General features: G+C 33.1%; 1 protein-coding gene and 1 long non-coding RNA gene across 2 annotated transcripts; both read right to left on the reverse strand.

Annotated features, from left to right (window-relative positions):
* Positions 1 to 2,858: 2,858 nt before the first annotated feature.
* Positions 2,859 to 3,428, reverse strand: LOC18444164 (zinc finger protein 4). Its single transcript, XM_006854342.3, has one exon. The coding sequence runs from the start codon at positions 3,426 to 3,428 to the stop codon at positions 2,859 to 2,861; it is 570 nt and encodes a 189-aa protein (XP_006854404.1).
* A 10,240-nt stretch (positions 3,429 to 13,668) lies between these two features.
* On the reverse strand, positions 13,669 to 21,047 carry LOC148781228 (uncharacterized). The gene is made up of 2 exons (XR_016060018.1): positions 20,947 to 21,047; positions 13,669 to 14,958 (listed from the first exon to the last, which is right to left on the reverse strand). It is a non-coding gene; the product is annotated as an uncharacterized LOC148781228 (long non-coding RNA).
* Between the last annotated feature and the right edge of the window lie 338 nt (positions 21,048 to 21,385).

Raw genomic sequence — 21,385 nt, forward strand, 5'->3', positions numbered from 1 at the left:
CGGCTTCACTCCCCCTCTCTCTCTCTCTCTCTCTCTCTCTCTCTCTCTCTCTCTCTCTCACTCAGGTGGCAATAGACCCTGACCGGAACTGGGACCCACCCGTGACATAAGTTAGGTATGGGTCTAGCATTTGGACCCGGAGGGTCGGATCGGGTCTGGGTCCAAAACTTTGACTCAAACACTATATGGGTTTAGGTCTGGGTCTAGCTGGATCCGACCCGTACCCATAAATAATTAGAGACAAAATACTTTACATTAAGCCCTAGTCATTTGGGTGTATTAAAGATCGTATATAATTAGAATTAGTAGTCATCTTTAGCTATTAAACGACAAATCACATGGCTTGAAATCTAACGGGTATATGATAGTAAAAAAAAGGGAGAAAAATAAAAAAAGAAAAGAAGCCCACAGTGAGGGTTACAATGAACCTAAGACCCAAGTAGACCCCATGGGTATGGGTATGGGTCCAATTTTTGGACCCAATGGGTCGGGTCCGGGTCCAAAACCTGAACCAGACTGGATCCAGATCCAACTGGACCCGACTCATACCCGACCCATTTCCACCCCTACTCTATCTCTCTTCATTCTTGCTTCTCTTGAAAACATCATTTAAAGGTCAAAATTCCTAACAAAGCCATTAAAGAGCTCATAACATCCCAATTTACACTAGAGGGTTTATTTTTAAAATTCTCATATCACTTGCGCCTTCTTTGGTGAGTCAAATTATTGAAATACCCCTACTTATTTAGTTCTCAACTCTAAAGAGAGGCAATTCAAAAGATTTTTAAAATATATTTTTTTGCAAGTACCCCAGTGAAATAAAAATAAAAATTGTAAAAATTATATAATGAGACCGTTTACCCTTATACAAGGTGGTCACAATTAATCTTGATTATTAGATGTGAAATTGGGTAGTTGCATTCATTTCATTGACCAAATTCAAAGTTCATAAAACAATTTCTCGAACTTCATAACATGTCCAAGCTATCAGATTTTCTTGATGTTCATGCACACCCGAGCTATTAGATTTTAATATCGAATAGTTGTAAGCAATTGTCACTTTATACCAAAGGTAAATAATCTCATTGTATTCAATCTCTAAAAAATATTAATTAAGATATTTTGACTCTCTCAATGATTTTTTTGACAGGCATTACAACCCTCAAGATGTTTTGTAAGGAGGCATGAATATGATGAGAGCTAACTCTAACAAGAAAGCTCAAATAACTTTGAAGAAACTTAGGAAAGAAGGAATTATACTTCCACAAATAATCAACCTATAGAAAGAAACGCGTATGAAGAGACTTAAAAGCGTCGCTCTCTCTCTCTCAAACTCAATTAATTGCAAAAACCCTGTAGAATTTATTAGGAAAAAGTTTATATAAGTATGCTACCTTATAATGTAGAACTACAGATACAGATGCACCTAAAAAATCTATCGAAAAAGATAGTTTTAATGTTAAAAAACCCTTTGATTAATCATCTCAAGATGTATGTCCACGAAAAATAAAAAGATTTTAAGTCTAAAAAATAGTGCATTTTACAACATATTATCTATACTGTCCATTTTCAAGATTTTCATATGTTTATAGATACTTGATTTTAACCATTTGTGAAATTTAAAATTTTATAATTAGATATAAAAATAGATTTTGAAATAATCATAAGAACATTTTACATTAAAATTATATACTACGATAAAATTTAAAAGTCCACTTTACCTCTACACCTATGGATGGATCCGTATGCAAACTGCACCCAATTTATAAAGGTCACAAAGATTACGAACAAAGTAGATTTCTCATTAGTTTCCTTGGTTTTGAAATAACTGGACTATATTTTCCAATAAATACTTCATTCTCGCAAGTAACCCTCACACTTTGTCCCTCTCTCTACTAAATTCAAATAATTTTTTTAAAAAAGAGTAATTTACCAAAAAAAAAAGAAAAAGAAATGCGCCAATTTTGAGTGAAAGGAAAATTGGACAACCTACGTTTTGTATTTTTTGCCATCTTGCATTTTTTAATTTTTTCTTTTAGTTTTTTCATTACTAGGCCGGTGCCTAATGTGAGGCCCCGGCCCAATGTAGAAGGCAGTCTAAGGTTGGCATCTTCGTACCGCCTTATTTCTTAGCAAATAAATGAGTTATTGCGGTGCGAGGATGTCAACCTCCTTGACGAGCACCAGTAGCAATTTTAGAGAAAAAAATTTAATAATAATAATGAAAAAAAAGAGAGAAAAAAAAAGAAAAGACAAGAAAGAGAAAGAGGTGAACCAAGGGGCAATTTTAGAAAAAACACAAAACCTCAAGTTGATTGTCCTTCCTGTAACTTTAACCCAAAATTGACTCATCACATAGTATTTTTTTGTGTCCGTAAATTCACTCAAACAAAAAAACACGAAAAATTTAAAGGAAAAGTATTATAATCAAAATCATTAGCTATCTCATAAAGATGGGTGAGTCCACGAACACATCAATTTTCTAGTTAGTTTTATCGGTTTTCAAATCAATGGACTATACTTTTCCAAAATATACTCCATTCTTGCAGGTAGAGTTCACATTTTTCACTGCAATTGTTTTCATATCAGTCTTTCACTGCAATTCAAAATTCAGAACATGGTTTCTTCATACCCTAAAATCTGAAACTGAAATCACTAAAACAACCACAACTCAAAGAAACCACAAAAGACTGGAGAGTAAAGGGGAAAATCCACTCAAAAACCATCTTACAGGCAAACCATGGACGAACTTTCCTTTCCTTTATTACACATGGGTGTAGAGAGAGAGAGGAAGAGCTTTAGAGAGAGAAGTTTACTTTGTGAGACTCCAAGACCCGGTGTTTTGATCCTTTCCATGACTACAAATGCAGAGAGAGATCCAGCTTCTGATCCGTATCGGAACCGGAAGCCTCATTCTCCAGCCTGTGGTTTTCCTTCGGCAAAGACCCCTCAGGTTCATCGAAAAACACTCTCTCTCTCATCCTGAAACCCCTCTGAAAATTCACAAACCCATTCTCCTCTTCCTCTGATCCAAACAATGGTACCCTGCATGGACCAGAGAACCTCGGATTGAACCTTGGGGCTCCATTAGAGCCGAACCCATGACCACAAAACTGCGCGTTTTGTGATCCAACATGGCTAGCAGAGTGAGCACTTATGTATAGTGGAGGTCCATAAAAACCCAAGTTCGGAGCCATGGCTAACGGCTGAGAAGAACCCAACGCACAAAGCCTGTAATCGTTCGCTCTCTGAGCTTTTCTAGCGGCCGTTCTCTCCTTCTTGTGAGCATTTTGATGGCCACCTAGAGCTTGAGAACTGAAAAACTTTCTTGTGCAAAAGAGGCAGGGGAACACCCTGTTTTCGCCATTAGAGGACCTCGAGCTCTCTGCAACTTCAATGGGGCCATTAGGTTTCTCGTCCTCGGCCATTTTATGAAGTTGGGGTGTGAGATTTTATGGTTTTTTTCCTTTCTCTCTCATGGGTGGGGCAACATACTGGAAGTAGAGAGAGAAACAGATGAAAAGCCCATATTTTTTAGAAGGTGTTGCTCTTGCTTTAGAAAAAGCAGACAGGAATGAATATGAACAGAGAGAAGAGGGGAGTTAAACATAGATTGGAGGAGGGAAGGAGCATCGAATGTGGGGTTATTTTATGAAACAGTTGGCATGCAAAGAGTCAAAAGTATAGTTTTGGGGTTTTGACTGGGTGGGTTCCTGACAATTTAATGGTGTGGTTTCAACTTTCAAGAGAGAGAAAAAGCAGAGAGAGAAGATAGAGAGAGAAAGTAGAGAGAGAGAGAGAGAGAGAGACGTTTTGGGGGTTACTGAGTGATGGGGTGACAGGCAAGACAATGCATCAGCTTGAATGTTTATGGGCAGCAGGGAAGGCCCACTTGGAGCTCTGCGTGCCCATGCATGCAGGCATGAGTTATGGGCCTCTCTCTCTCTCTCTCTCTCTCTCTATATCTATCAACGCATGCACCATGTGTTATCTCTTCTCTCTCTCTCTCTCTCTATCTCTGTAAGGTGGGCTCTTTTCTTGAGTTATGGGCCTTTTTATCTTGTCTTATCTGCCCTGTTGGTCTTCTCACTCCCCTCCCTGCCTCTTTCTCACTTGGTGGTCTTTTCACTTTCTTGCCCATCCAGTGTCCGCAAATCGGAGTGGCTTATTCAGCCTCGGGCTCGGGCTCGGGCTCGGGCTCGGGCTCGGGCTCGGGCTGTCTTCAATAGCTGTTGGATGTTATAAAAATTATGAAAAATAAAAAGGAGATTTTTTATATATTTTCTGTGATATTTTTTTCTGACATGAAAGTGTTTTCATCATAAATACTTATTTTTATATTTTTAATTATTTCAAAAATACCCCTAGTCAAGTTATTTTTTAAAAACTATTTTTTTTATTACTTGTTTAACCTCATTTTAATATGTTATGCTTAATCTTACTTTAAATATGCATTTCTTATTTTTTTGAAATTTTTTATTTTTTTTAACTGTTGTTTTGTTGCTGCAATACTCAACACTACTCGGGCTGATTTACTAAGACTAGGGCCGAGTTACTCGAACTCTGCCCGAGTAATCAGCTCGGGCTAGGACCGATTACTCGGTCCGAGTCACACTTTCTAACAATGTTCTATCATGCATCTCTCTCTACCTTAATTGTTCCATTACCTGAGAGTCATGGGTCTTCCTCTGCTCTTAATTACTTTAATACATAGTAAAAAAGTAGTAAATCGCTCCATGCATTCCACTGCATGCATTACTATCACGACTCCAAACCACTGCATTCGTATGCATTACTATCACAATTCCAAACTCCCAAGTAAAAGCCCCTAAATATACACATTTTTAAAACACTAAAAAAACCCTTGAAATGTCCAACACCTTCAAAAGAAGTTTAGAATGCCATGAGATAAGCTAAAGAGGCAGTTGTAGATTCCTTAGAAACCACTAAAACCATTTATTATTTTTAGAAAAATGAGATGGGTAATGCAAGTAGGCTAGAAGGATAGAAGCCATATGAGGTATTCTTTTTTCTAGTAAATAGAACTAGAGGTAGCAATCGGTTGCGACCGGGCGGGTCCTGAACCAGGTCCAAATGACTTGGACCAACCCGGGTTGGGATTCGGGCTGGCATGGACCCTTTTAGGTTGATTGGGTCAGGATCGACCCAACCCCCTACCCGTCATAAACTATGTAAATATAAAATGATATACTAAATAATATATAAAATAAATTTTTATTTTTTATAAATTCCTAGACCTGGGTCCAAGTCGTGTTCGGATCCAAATTGCCTGGACCCAACCTAGGTCCAGTTCAGGTCTGGGTCTAAGTGGAGGGTCAACCCGGACCAGACCCAACCTAATCGGTTGCCACCCCTATCATAGAAGCGACATAAGGCAGGCAAGGCTTAGAAAGACCTAAACCTTTGAATCCTAGAAACGAATCCAATGTAATAAATAACCTGTTCCAAAAAAAAGGAACCCAATGTAATAACTCAAAAGCCCCTACACCAATTAAAAGAAGCCTCAAGATAAACTATGTTCCAAAGTCGTCTGAGTAGTTTCGACTCGGCCGAGTTACTCAGGCTCGGGCCCTTCTTGAGCCCTGTTCGAGTTGGAAGTCCAACTAAGGATTCTTAAAAAAACTTATAAAAATATAGTTTTCACATATTTATTTATGTTTTCTATCTTTTTCATAAAGATTGGAAAAATATTTTGTCCATAATACTTATTTTTACATTTTTTCCATCTTTTTTGGAAAATTTTACAAATGTCCCCAGTCACGGATTCATTTTTCTAAAATCTATTTTTTCACCACGTTTTTAACCACAAATGTTTTTTTGCTTCAAAATATTTTCCTAGTTTTTGAGATTTTTTTTATTTTGTAATTGTTTAATAATTTTCAGCTGCTACAATACTCAGCCCTACGCAGGCCAAGTTACTTGGACTCGGGCGAGTATTTGGCTTAGGCATCGGCCAAACAATCAGCCCGAGACGACTTTTCGAACATTGAAATAAGCAAAGAAATATTTCCTATAGAAAGAAGCCCTAGAATACTTCCTAAAGAAATAAAAAGAAACAAAAGCTAAAGCCGTCCCCCTCACAAAGCCTAATAATAGAAAATGAAGAAGGATATGGGGGGACATTAAAGCCCAAATTTCAAACTTCAAGGAAACCCTCAAAGTATTTGGGGGCAAGTGGCCACTAAGAGTTTCTTATGTTCCCTAACGAGTCGCCGGTTAGACCAGCCGGTCTCGCAAACTCAAATCATTAAAAGTTGAGCCACCAAATTTAGATATGAAGAAAGTTTATATAAGATTGACAATTTATAAGGAGCACCTCAAAAATCCATAAAAAAAAAAAAAAAAAAAAAAAAAAAAAAAAAAAAAAAAAAAAAAAGGGCTATTTTGATGTTGAAAAACTACCTAATTGATTATCTCGATATCGAGGATATAAAAAAAAAAAAAGATTTTAAATTTTAAAAATAATACATCTTGCAATACATTTTCTAGACTATCTATTTTCAATATTTCATCCATTTATGGATCTACTTTATTTGATCTATTTTTAGAATTTAAAATTTTATAATTAGAGATGAATACAGATTATCGAGCCATCTTGAGAATTTTCAATATTAAGATTGCATCTCATGACAAAATTTGGAGGTGCCCTTGACTTGATGGTTTAAAGTTCCAATCTTATGCAAATCACACCCGTTAGATATACCCTACGTCCCTCCTGTCCAACAAACCACAAGAATCCTAGAGCATGCATAAGCCTGAGCGAAATATTTCACGCTAACATCATTATCGAATCAACGGTTTTGAATCTCCGGGTCAAATGGGGCGGGTGAAACCGTTATCTCCAAGTGTAACTCTGGATGGTTGGGTGGGGTATCAAGGTATATGGTATATTTATCGGGACCGAACAACACCATTGGTTGGATCGATGATTAGTGCCTTTGCTTTAATTGGGTTTGGTAGAACATCAATCAAAACTTCGATTGGTTTTAGCCAATTGGATTGACTGATTTTGACCGGTCAAACCAATCAAATTAGTATTCTGAAACTCGAACAAGTACAGTGGATTGTTCACCCTGGAGATCTGTGTTGGTTCACTGGATTGGTGATCGTCCAAATTGTTGATCCAGATAAATATTAAATATAAAATTAAAATAGGGTTTATAGGATGGGGATTAAAGGAGGCCCAAAACTAAAAAAGCTTTAAAAAATATAAAATAAAAATGAAAAGGGAATTTTAATGGGAATAGGGTTGGGACCGATACCATTATAAAAAAGCTTCGATCCCAAACAATTTCCAATCCAGATCAAGAATCCTCAAATTTTCTTTTCTAAAACTATTATTCATATTTTTTTTTTGAATTTCGAAAATCATATCCAATCGATTCGAGCCTGCCGTTCAACCACGTTTACTTGCCCAAATCCCTCAACTGTTTAGTAACCAGTCCTATCATAATAACATTGGTTTGTAGACGTTGAAATAAGTCGATTCCCACCTATTTTTATTTTTCCATTTTTTTTCCGAACTCCCACCAATGGAGATTGTCGATCTGGGCGTCACAACCGGTGGCCAATTGCATCAGCGGATCTGGTGAAATATTCAAATTTTAATGTCTTGTCAATAATAGCTCTTTTTCTTAAGTCTTTAGGCTGGAAAGTTAACTAATAAAAAGGAATGTTGAACATTTTGTTTAAGTAAACATTATTAAAGCATCAATGGTCGTGCAGATATTAAAAATAGGGTGAGGTTTGTATAAAGTTGCCTCTTTATACTGTACCAGTACTGCGCGCCTATAAATTTTACTTAGAGATGTCGTTTCGGTGTCAAAAGTCGTATTGTGGGATCAAAATCCCGTTTTATCCTCAGTTATAAAATTTAAAATTTGAAAAATGATACAGATCAAGAAACACTTGAAAATCTTGAAAGTAGACAGTCCAGGAAGTACTATTTTTTGGACTTGAAATTCTTTTTTTTCTTCATGTCCATTTATCTCAAGGTCGAGATGATGAGTTGGAGGGTTCTCCTAAGCTAGAACACTCTACGCCGTAGGATTTTTGAGATGCACCTTACTTCAGCAGTATAAGGTTGAAACCTTATATAAGTTCTTTCCTTAAAACCTCTGGTGGAACAAAACATGTGTCATGTTATCTTGTATTCTCAGATTGGACCTAGGTTTTGAAATTTAATAAAGTACTATCAAAATGTTGGGACCAAAATATTTTCAACGCAAAATAAGATAAGATATCTATCATGCCAAACGATATTCTACACCTCCTGGAGTAGAATGTTCATTTACTTCCTCGGATAAAGCCCTACTAAGAATCAATTTTAGGACTTCAAATTTAGGGGTTGTAACCTCTTCAACCCATAGATTAACCTCAATAAAAACATTTCCCAATTGTACCATCTTCACACTTGAAAACATATAATGTCTTAAAAATTGAAACAGAGAATGGTGAGATCTCAAAATGCTAAAAAATTTCTTTGAGAATAGTCGACCAGTAATTCTTATATGGTCCCAAAAATTTTGGATGAAAAAATAAAAAAAACCTCCCACGTTAGGTCCTCTAACAAAAGGAATAGAATAAGTAAACTATGCTCCTGAAGGATCATAGTACACGTGCTTCAAACAATAAGTTAGACATGATGGCCCCACTATGGGAATAAGGCGTCCTAGGATTCCTAAAGGCAAATCTAAGCATAGATCCTATAGCTTGCCTTATTAATAGATAATTAGTTGGATGAGTGGTGGGTATATATTATATGGGAAAAGTTTATATAAGGTTGTAACCTTAAAATATAGGATTACAGATGCACCTCAAAAATCCATCGAAAAAAGTTCTTTTAATGTTGAGAGACCCTCTAATTGATCATCTCGACATCGAGATGTATAAATATATATAAAAAAAGTTTTAAGTCCCAAAAATAATGCAAGCATCTTGCAATACATTATCTAGATTGTCAATTTTAAAGAATTTCATATGTTTATAGATCTACTTGATTTTAACTATTTTTTGAGTTTAAAAGTTTATAATTGAATATGAAAATAAATTTTTAGATAATCCTAAGAATCTTTTACGACAAAAGTACATGTTATAATATAATTTGGGGGTGCACCTTAATTCGATTGTTTAAGGTTGCCACCTTATAGAAACCTCACTCATATTATATTGGTAATAGACAAACACCTCTCAATTCTAAAATATTGCTTTATGTTTGCTTTTGTACAACAAAAAGTGACAAAAGCATGAAGGAATCACCTGGTCTTATGTTTCTAGGCATTGCACGTGCCACTAAATAGTATATGCTTATCTAAATATTTTAAAGCACAGAAAAAAGAATGAGGGCCAATTGAAACCAAGATCACATGTGGCCATTTTGGGCCAGCCAACAAACATTGTTGATGGTGCTTTGTATGTTGTAACACTCCTTGTCTTGGCTGGTCATAGAGAGAGAGATTTGTTAAATGTAGCAACTCCTCAGGTTAAATAAATGAGGTTTTTATAAAAAAGTTTATATAAGGTGTCAACTTTATACTATACAAGTAAGGTACACCAAAAAAATTCCAATAGAGAAATTTTTGTGTGCTGTAAAACCCTCAAATCGATCATCTCAATCTTGAGATTCATAAATATGAAAAAAAAAAAAGATTTTTAGTCTTAAAAAATTTCATCTTCTAACACACTATATCGAACTATAAATTTCATAATTGGGGGCAGCAATAAATTTCCATATCACGACAAGAGTTTACAGTGTTGAAACTGCATTTTCAGTACGGCCTTGAGGTGTACCTTACTTCAATAGTATAAAGTTGACACCTTATACAATCGTCACCCTTTCATCATTCATGCCAACCAATGGCAGAGGGGAGATATGCACTGAATTTGTGGAATTATTGAGTTCCCTTTCTATATAAATATTAAGCCAGAGAGGACCTTATAACCTTTAGGGGACAAACCCTAACATGAAATACTGAAAAGAGGGCACAATGGAATTTTTGGGAAGATAGTGTGAATCAAACCAACCAGTCACATGCCTAAAGATAAGTTGAAGAGAAAAGCAGCGTTGGATGAAATGAATGCTTAGAAAAAACATTCAGGCCAAAGGATGAAGTCAAAAGTGGGGCAAATATAATGAAGCTCCATCATTGAGGCCAGTGGCACTCCAAAATTACTTACTTTGGTGTAATCTATATAAAACCCATGTGGTGGATTGACAACTCAAAAAGCTATAAGACAGGGTGGGACATCCAATGACTTCTTTTATAAGCCTAGGGTGAGCTCTATTCTTGCAATGAAGTCATATTAATGTGAAGAAGCACCTCATGTAAGATTTGGGAAAGTGGCTAACACATGGTGTGTTTGTGTTTGTAACTAGGTCGGCAGCATATTCACATGAACAAACATTAACCATATGTATATGTACAATCAATGATATTGGATATAGGTACCAACGGTTCAGATAATTGCTCGAGTCTCAATCCATGCAGAATTTAACACTTAGTACACTATATATTTTGCTAACATTATAAATAATAATAAAATTGGTACATTATGTATTTTGCTTCAAAATATGGGGATTTATGGCCTCACTGAGGATATAACTTTTAATAGATCAGAATGACAGAACCAAAATTCTTGTAGCCGACCTTAATTAATTGAAAAAAAACTATGATGGTGATCATGATGTATTTTGCTCCGAATAATATAATCGTAAATAATGTGTATTCCGCACATTTTTAGCAATGCAGTGGCAAGAGATTGGGTAGGAATAAAACTCGAAAAACTATTAAGAAATGTCGCGGGACTATGTATCACAGAGAACTAGGCATGTCGCAGGACTGTGTATCACGTAGAACTAGGCCGTGCTAGAACTTTTCAAGCAACCTTTAATGATGTTTTCATGACTCAAGTAACTATGTTTTACAGAGAGTTTACTAATATTTGGATGCTCTTGAAATCTCTGAGAAGGTGGCCTTTCATAAAACCTTGGAGTTGTGGTCGACAAACTAAATTTGTATAAATATATTTTTCTTTAAAAATCTCTCTACACTTAAGAGACTCGACGATGGTCGCACACGTGCCAACAACTTATGGTCCAAGAACTCTAAAAAGTGCATCTGCATATTTAGATGCCTCTTGTCATGGCCATTACACAATAAGCCAACCATATGTGTGTATGCATACATTGAGGGATCAACTCTACTTAAAAATACCACATGTGAGGCCAGTCGAAGTTAAAATAAAACAATCACACCAAAGTGATGTATGATTCCTTACGCTAAGCTTGAGTTTTAATGATTAATAGCCCCAAATGTATGCTATGAGATGCTAGCACAAGGGTAAAAATAAAAAACAAAAACAAAAGTTCCCTATGGGACAATGACATTTGATCCAAAATGGCTGTGAAATTCATCTTTCTTCACACTAACCCAATGTTCACGAAATCGAACTGGAACGTTAATCAGACATAGGCTCGAAAGCGGTTTAACCAGCCTAACCGGTAAACCGGCCGATTCAACCATTCTAACCAGACAAGTCTCGAGCGGTCAAAAAAGTGTTGAAAAAATAAAAAAGATACAAAAAAATAATCTACTAAAATATGAAAAGCATATAAAAAATGATTAAAACAAAACACATTCAAATAAAGTTGAAACTTAGTGAAAAAATAAATTTTAACGAATTGATTTTTGAATTAAAATGAGGATTAATGACAAAAACAATTTTAAACTTTACCATGATATAAAGAATATTAAAAAATACATTACAAACCAAATTCTCTATTTTTTAGAATTTATATACATTTTTTTGAATTTTTTTTTTAAATACCAGTCGATCACCAAAATCGCCCAAAACCGAAACCAGCCACTAGCCGGTTCCGATCTAACTGGGTGATTAGCGATTAGATCGCCCGATTTTTCTAACAATGCACCAAAAAAACTCATCTTGGACAGCCATGATGCCACAGAGTGAGACATGTAAGAGAGATGGTGGTTATATGCATATATTATGTAGAACCAAACTGATTTAATGGACCACTGGAAAGAAAGAAAATGGCTGCTTTTCACCACAATGTGCGGCTTCCTTACACTTGGGCTTGGAGGTTCAAAATGATCTTTCATGTTTTGGCCTTTAGACCTTAAAATGAGTAATCAATGCTTCATTAGACAATGAGCAATTATACTTTTAAGCTAGATAATACTAAGAAGCATATCATTCTTAAAGGGAAGTCAGGGACTGCATGGGAGAGCTTAGTACCAAGAGAAGGCCAAAGAGGGTGCCTTTCTGGGGGATTATGTAATTTCATGTGCATATGCACATTATCAGTGAAAAAAATTTGCATATTCAATAATAGTAACATGTTTTGAAGCTCTAAAATAAGAGTGGAATGTTTTGGCAATTATTTTCTTAATTATTTTTCTCCATATTCATAGATATTATTATTTTTTTATTATTTTTTGATACGTTTATGGTGAGAATAGAGGGTGGAACATTATGCAAGGAAACTGCACCATATTTATCTAACTTTATGGTGTAAATAGATTTTTATATGGCATATAAAATAAAAATAAAAAATGCTTTGAACAAAATAGTTGACTAAAATACCCCTAAACATTTAAAAGGAATTTTGATCAATTTTTTTTGTTCAACATATTTTTATTAGTTTTAGGTGTCGTACTAATAGGTGATAAGATGACATAAATTGGACTTAGGTGGGCTAGCCATGGGCAGACCCAGTCCAACACACACTTGTCAGGAGGTGCGAGTTAGTTCAAGTGGAAGGTTCAAAAAAAACAAAAGATAAACCCAAAAAGACATTGTTGGACGTAATTAAAAAAGCTATGGAAACTTATGGCTCACTGAAGGTATGGTCATGGACAAAGCATAATGGAGGATCAAAATTCATGTAGCCTACTCCAAATAATTGGAAAAAGATTTGGTTTATGATGCAAAAATACATTTATAAACTAAATTTCATATAAACATAATTTTAAAATAACATATAAATATAAAATATAATACTCTTTTGTGGTTGTCGACTGTGGCCATGTTTAATCTGAGCATCAATCATGGCCAAGCCCAATTTCTAATTCAATCGAGGTTCCCTTTCCTAAACCCTAAATTATTTAGGGGTATAAGCATCAATTTCTCGAACCCCTTAGTTTGAGCACGATAACGGATTGCTCCTTGCATGAAATTACTCTTTAGAGCTAGCAACTTGGGACAAGCATATGCAATGAAAAAAATATATTCTAGATTCCTAAAACTGAAACCAAGGGGGCGCATTAATCATTTGGCTCATGCTGCCTTGTCCTAGACGAAATGACATAGATACCATGAATGTGTCATATTAGGAACCTTGGACAAGAGATTTTTAGTGTAAAAAACATTTGTTGGAATCATAACGCGGAACAAGCAAGAGTATTCGAAGGTGCCATGCTTGTTTTGGGTTCTCAAACCAAGACCTTCACTATTCGTCATTTTGAGGAATAGACCTTCATTATTTGTCATTTTGAGAAATTTTTGCGAACGTACTGGAAAAATCTATGGTCCATTGTGTATTTTTTCATTCAATGGAAGAATAATATATATAGTTTGCAAAGTAAATCCCTTAAATCAGGGAGGAGAGTACTAAATAATGAATAAGTAGACAGTGAAACGCCTGTGTTTATTCCATAATAATAATAATAAGTCAACACCTGTGTTTATTCCATAATAATAATAATAAGTCAACGTGAAACGGTAATAGATCAGCCGTTGGGATAAACAATAGATCAACCGTGAAACGGCTATATTTATCTCATAATACTCTCCTTCAAGTACGGCTGTATTTATCCCAGAATACTCTCCTTCAAGTTGGAGTATGGAGATCGCAATACCCAATTTGGATGATAACCCAAATTGGATGATAAATGATAGAATTGGTCTCGACCAAGTAGTTTGGTGAAAATATTGGTTTTCTGATCATGAGAAGAAGAAATATATGATGTTAGAAATATATGAAATGACTGATTGAATTCCAAGATGATAACCGATGTACTTGGTGTGTTCATGGTAATGTGGAGTGCAGCTTGATTGTCACAGTATAATCGGGATGAGGAATATCCAGGTCTTTCAAGAGCGTCATATTCGACTTCCACTTATGCTTATGATCGAATCGAGAAACGATCGAGAAACGGTAGGGTGCTTCCTTTATTCTTAATAAAGGAGAAAACCAACATTGTGAAGTAACATGTAACAGATCGCCGGGTTAATGAACAACAAGCCCAATCAGAATCCGAGGTAGTAGGCGTAAGGTGAAGTGTGCTGGTACTAGAGAGTAAAAGTCGTCAGTAAGGTGCAGGTGAAGTGTGTTAGTACTGGAGAGTAAAAGTAGTTTCCCAAAGATGATTTGAGGTAGCGAACACAGGATGGTAACGGGTTTCTCATTAATTGAGAGTGTTACAGCGTCTGGAAAATCTAAAATATAGCCTAAGATATATTTGGTACGGAAAATAAGAAGTCTGCCAACTAACCGCATGTCAAATATAGAACTCTGTCAACTAATCGCCTATAGAATCTCAAATAGAGAAGTCTCTGCAAATAGAGAAGTTATCAAATATAGAACTCTGTCAACTAATCGCCTACAGAATCTCAATAGAGAAGTATATGCAAATAGAGAAGTCTGCCAACAAACCGCATGTCAAATATAGAACTCTGTCAACTAATCGCCTATAGAATCTCAAATAGAGAAGTCTCTGCTGACTAACCGCATGTCAAATATAGAAGAACTCTGTCAACTAATCGCCTGTAGAAGAGGGTCAGAAGAAGGTCAGGTAGGCATGTCAAATATAGAACTCTGTCAACTAATCGCCTGGGTCAGAAGAAGGTCAGGTAGAAGAAGGGTCAGAAGAAGGTCAGGTAGCAAGGTTCAAATATAGGACTCTGTCAAGTAATCGCCTGTAGAAGAAGGGTTAGAAGAAGGTCGGGTAGCAAGGTCCATCATCAGCAGTAGAAGAAGGGTTAGAAGGGTCAGAAGAAGGTCAGGTAGCAGCAAAAACACAAGCTTCACTAAGGATATTAAGAGTGTATTTACGTTGTGTTTATCCCATAATAATAGGTCAACTGTGAGACAACTGTATTTATCCGTATTTATCCAATAATTCGTAGTTAAGTGAAATCAAACTTTATAAGAGCGTATTTATCCAATAATACGTAGTTAAGTGAAATGAAACTTTATAAGAGAACAAGTCAACGTTTAATAAAAATGTATTTCCCTTCCATTAATGCCAATATGCCATTATAAGGTTTTAAAATCAGATGAGGCTCACAAATACTCCATTATTCTAAAAATGACGCAAATGCTAAATGAAATTAAAAAACACATCATCACATCCACTACAGGTGTCTAAGGATGGCTATTAACCCGGGCTCGAGGATCAAAGTTTAACAAAGCTTTTTGTTTTTATCCAAAATCCTATACAATTAGTAATAACAGTAGAAATGTTGCATTCTCCAAACAGATGACATCATAGCTCATCAACACATAATGGACGGTGATAGAGATTGGGAGTTATATTATCAAATAAAAAAATAGAAAAAAAAGGAAAATCCATGCATGAAAAGGAAAACTTTTCCGCTTATTTTATACCAAGGTCCATCTTTTTCTCACTTTTTTTTTAGCTTTGCCATCAGTCCGATGTTACTAACAACGTATTGTAATTTTTATTTTATTATTATTCTGATTTTTTGGGAGGTTCAATAACTTAGATATCAGACCGATCGAATTTTGAGCCGTCGAGTATTGGAATCATCAGACTGCCTATACTTTGCATTTTTCATTTTGTATAGACAGGTATAGTGTTTCCAACACTGAACCATGTTTAAAATATGTTAAAAAAAATTAGCTAGTCCGTTATCTTTGTCATTGGACACATAATTCAATCCATTAAGGAGGGATCAACAACATGGCACTATATAACCCTCATCGTAGAAATTATCACTAATATATCTTAATTTTAACCAAATTGGAAAAAAACCTCAAATTTTTCAAAATGACACCCACGCCTTTTTTTTTTTTTCAATTTTTGCGATTTTTTGACGAAAATACCTTTTACCGTAGTCTTTGTATTGTAAAGGCATTGATAGAATTACGAAACTTTGAAGAAATACCTTGAAAATATATTACGCTACTTATAGTACCGTAATACCAATAACTTCAATTAGCATTATAGCACTTTAAGTACAGTAAAACTATGGAAGCCAACTATGAAAGCCAATTATGGAAGCCAATTACGATACTTTTAAGTACAATAAAAACCAAAACTCATTTTACTACCCTAAAAACTAACCCACGTTATAAGGCAACTTTTTTCTCTTTGTTATATTTATCTTTTTCATCTCTATTTTTTTATGTTTATCTCTTATTTCTCTCTCATTTTTTTAATATTTATTTCTTATTTCTCCCTAATTTTTCTTTATATCTTCTTTCTCTCTAAATCTTTTCTCTCCTAACAGGATACTTGGTCGTGTTCAAAGATTGTAGAAAGAAATAAGAGACAAGAAATAATATGAGAGAAAGAAAAGATAAATATGAAAAAGAATTAAAAAGAAAAAGAATTGATAAACATAAAAAGAATTAGAGATGAAATAGATAATATAAACAGAATGAGAAAAGGACGGCATTTTAAATGAAGTAAACATTTTTTCTATTTATCTATTTCATCTCTAATTTCTTTTATGTTGATCTATTCTTTTTATCGCTACACTTTTCTATTTATCTATTTCACCTCTAATTTCTTTTAGGTTTATCTATTTTTTTATCACTATAAAAAAAGGGTTTACAGCCTTTTAAATGCTCTATAACATAGAGATAGAAAGAATAGATCGACCTAAAAGAAATTAGAGAATAGAGATAGAAATAATAGATCAACATAAAAAAAATTAGGGATGGAATAGATAAATATAAAAATGGTTTATGCTATTTAAAATGCCGTAAAGGCTTTTCTCATTGTGTTTATACTTTATCTATTTCATCTCTAATTCTTATCAATTCTATCTCTTTCTAATTCTTTTTCATATTTATCTATTCTTTCTCTCTCATTCTTTTTTATCACTTCTTTCTCTCTCTACAATCTTACTCTACGAGCCAATTTGGACACGACCAAATATCCCAGGGAAAGATAAGATTTAGAGAGAAAAAAAAGAGATAAAAAAAAATTACAAAGAAAGAAGAGATAAATATTAAATAGAATAAGAGAGAGAAATAAGAGATAAACATAAAAAACAATAGAGATGACAGAGATAAATATAATAAAGAGAAAAAATTTTACGGCATTTCACGGGTTAGTTTTTACAACAGTAAAATGGGATTTAGTTTTTACGGTACTTTAATGCTAATTGAAGTTATTAAAATACCGCATAAAATGATATATATTAAAGTATTACGGTATTATAGTACTTACATTTAAGTTATTAAACTACCACATAAAACGATACCTATTAAAGTATTACGGTATTATGATACTTATATTTTCAAGGTATTATGGTATTCGAAGTATCGTAATTATATCAATGCCTTTACTATAGCAAGATTACCGTAAATGGCATTTTTGTCCAAAAAATTGCCAAAATTGGGAAAAAAGGTGTGCGTGAGGTTTTGGGATATTTAGGGTTTTTTTTTCAATTTCATTAAAATTAAGGTATATTGATAATAATTTCCCAAAAAAGAAATAAGGGCTAGATGATATTTGTATGTTTGTTAATATTAAATACTCTTGAATGCTGACAATATCAAATCGGTGCATATGCTACAAAAATTTCGATAGGGGGCTGCCCATTGTTCAGATATCTAGAGTATCAAACTCCACTATGAATCACAAAAATAAAATAAAAAGAGAATAAAATGTAGTCTCATGTTTGCAACATCGATATGGAATAAAATTAGACTAAAAAATTTGCAAAATTAACATAAAAATAAAATAAAAAATATGAGGTGGGCACCTTGTACAAATCTTACACATATATATCTTATCTCAAGAAATAATAGTTAAATTTAGGGAAATTATCGCAAATATACTTTAATTTAAGATTAATTGAAAAAAAAACCCAAACTTTTGTTTATCTCATCTACACCCTTTTTCCTCATTTTTTGCTTTTTTGAACCAAAATGACATTTACGGTAGTCTTACTACCATAATACATTTCATTTTATATGGTATTTAAAATACTATAGTAACTTCAAATAATATTATGCTACTTTAAGTACCATAACACTCTGAAGTCAATTGCGATACTTCAAGTACCAAAAAAACTAAAACCCATTAAACGGCAGTACCATAAAAATTAACCCATCTTATACTGCACTTAAAATGTTGTAAATTATGTCCTCATCATGTTTATATTTATTTCTTTCATCTCTAATTTTTCTCTCTAATTCTTTTTAATACTTATCTATTTTTTTCTCTCTAATTCTTTTTAATATTTATCTCATTTTCTCTCTCTAATTCTTTTTAATATTTATCTCTTTTTCTCTCCCTAATTTTTTTATCAATTCTTTCTCTCTCTACAATCTCATCATCATTTCCTTGGATAGATCATGTTCTCTATTTTGCATAGCCGAAATCAGCGTTTAATTACTCTATCTAAGGAAATAATGATGAGATTGTAGAGAGAAATAAGATAAAGAAAAGATAATTATTAAAAAGAATTAAATAGAGAAAGAATAGATAAATAAAAAAAATTAGAGATGAAAAGGATAAACATAATGAGAAAATGGTTTACCGCATTTTAAGTGTCGTATAACTTGGGTTAGTATTTAGGGTACTTAAAATGCCGTATAAGGGTTAGTTAAGTTTACAGTACTTTAAGTACCGTATAAAATGCCCTCAGTATTACCGTACTTTAGTACCGTATGAAATTCTTTAAGTATTATGGTGATACGACCACCGTGAAGGATATTTTTGTAAAAAAAAAAATGAGAAAAAAAGGTACTGACAAGATAAAAAAAGTTTGGGGTTTTTTTTCAATTAAGCTTAAATTAAAGTATATTTGTGATAATTTCTCTTAAATTTACCTTCAAGTATTTATTTAGATATCTCTCTGATTCTTACGTACTACCAAATTTTTAATTTTGTTACTTATTTTCTATTTTCATTTCCCTTGTTAGGTATATATTTTGTGAGATAAAGTTATTGAGCTGTTTTTTGGAAATTCATATTTGGATGGGAAGATTTACTAGAACTTAATTTTATTAAGATTTATTGAAGAATAACTTGAAAATTCTTGTCTTAACTTGAATCGAGCTAAGAATTTCTATTTAGGGAAGGTGTATCAAACTGATGAAAAAGGTCAAAAAAATAAAAAAATAAAAAAATAAAAATAAAACCTAGTCGGAGAACTCAATATTCACGAGCTTCCACTAAATGAAAGTGGAGAGAGATCAATTTTCTTTTAAAAGAATGTGAAGAAACTAATCTAATCTCTCTCTAATTTTTGTTTCTTTTCCATGAATCAATGAATATTTATCAATTTGAATGGAAATCTAAAACGTGTGATTTCATATTACAACCAAATTGCATTTTTTTTAAATAAGCCAAAAGTTAAAATCTATAAACTGCTAATTCTAAAAGTTTTACCAGATAAATTTGCAAAGTTTGGTCCTGATTTCTAGCTTTCTCAACTCAACCAAAGCGAGAAATTTTACATATCAGCAAAACCTTTCATTTTATTTCATTGAAAAAAATTTAAACGAAATAACAATAATTGATATGAGAAATTGAAAATTTCCCAGCTATTTCCAATCATAAAAAAACTTGTTATTTTATATGAGTGTTTAAAAAACTGACTCCACCAAGGTACTCGGCCCTGGCCAAGGCGATTTACTCAAGCGAGTCCGAGTAACTCACAGAAGTCTAGTGCATTTAAAAAAAAAAAAAAATGAAGAAAAACATATAATCTGTATATTTAGTGCGAAGTGTTTTTTAACACCAAAATACGTGTCGCTATTTTTTATAAAGCTTCTATGGTAAAAAAAAAAATGACAAGTTTTTATAAAAAAGGTAAGCTCTACCAGGATTTTTACCTTGAATTTTTCTGAAATTAGCAAAACTTTGTATCTATTATGTTACATATCAGCAAAACTTTTCATTTTATCTCATCAGAAAAATTTTAAATGAAAAAAAATAATTGATATGAGAAATTAAAAATTTCTCAGCTATTTCCCATTACAAAAAACTTGTGATTTTATATTATCAGTAATTTTACCTTACATTGCATTTTTTTTTTTGAAATAAGCAAAACTCTCTATCTATTATGTTACATATCATCAAAACTTTTCATTAGAAAATTTTTTAAACGAAATAAAAATACTTTCTCAGCTGTTTCCTATTACAAAAAAACTTTATGATTTCATATTTCACCTGGCAAGTGATTTTATCTCGGAACTAAATTGCATTTTTTTATGAAATAAGCCAAAATTACTATTATAAGTGATTTTATCTCGGAACTAAATTGCATTTTTTAATGAAATAAGCCAAAATTTCTATCTATTATGTAACCATTAATCTGCAAACCAATAAATCTGAAATAAACAAAAATTTCTAGCTATTATGTAATTATAAATCTGCAAATCAATAAATCTAAATATTCAAACCAATAAATCTGAAATAAGCCAAACTTTCTATATATTATGTAACTGTAAATATGCAAACCAATAAATCTAAAAGTTTGACTAATGTTCTTTTGAGCTATATTTCTATCACAAACAAACTTATCTAATTTCTTAACTAACAAAAAAATTCCAATTCCTATTTTATCGACGATGTAATTTATTTACTTTACAACCAAACTTATCTCAATTTCTATAAAATACACTATATTGTCGATAAAATAGGAATTACAATTTTTAACTAAAAATTGAGATTTGCTCATCGCTACCTAGCCGAATACCTAGTTGAGTGTTGTTCATTTGTTTCTCCACTCCCTGTTGAAATAAAAAAAAAAAAAAGTTTAGTAAGCAATTTTACAAAGTCCCATAAAATTAGTTCCAATAGATAATCTAAATGTTATTTTCCAAAATAATCTATTTACATAAAGTTAGTACTTTTAAATATGAAAATATCATTGCTACAAAAATCAGAAGAGCTTAAAATCATTTATATACTAAATGAATCTTGAAGCAAGTTAATATCTCGTAGTACTGGAAAATCATTCCATTTTGCAACGTATAAAATCATACTATTTTTTTGAGTAAAAAAAAATTCATACTATTTTCTATGATTAACATTTTATATAGGGATTGTATGCCACAAGACCATTCACATTTGATACAAAAAGTTCAATTGAATTTCAGATACAACGGCTAAGGGTCATTGTGGTCTTTTTGTAC

Source organism: Amborella trichopoda, chromosome 7, assembly GCF_054954075.1.
Source record: "Amborella trichopoda isolate Santa Cruz 75 chromosome 7, AtrichopodaSantaCruz75HAP2 v2.0, whole genome shotgun sequence".
Classification (NCBI taxonomy): Eukaryota; Viridiplantae; Streptophyta; class Magnoliopsida; order Amborellales; family Amborellaceae; genus Amborella; species Amborella trichopoda.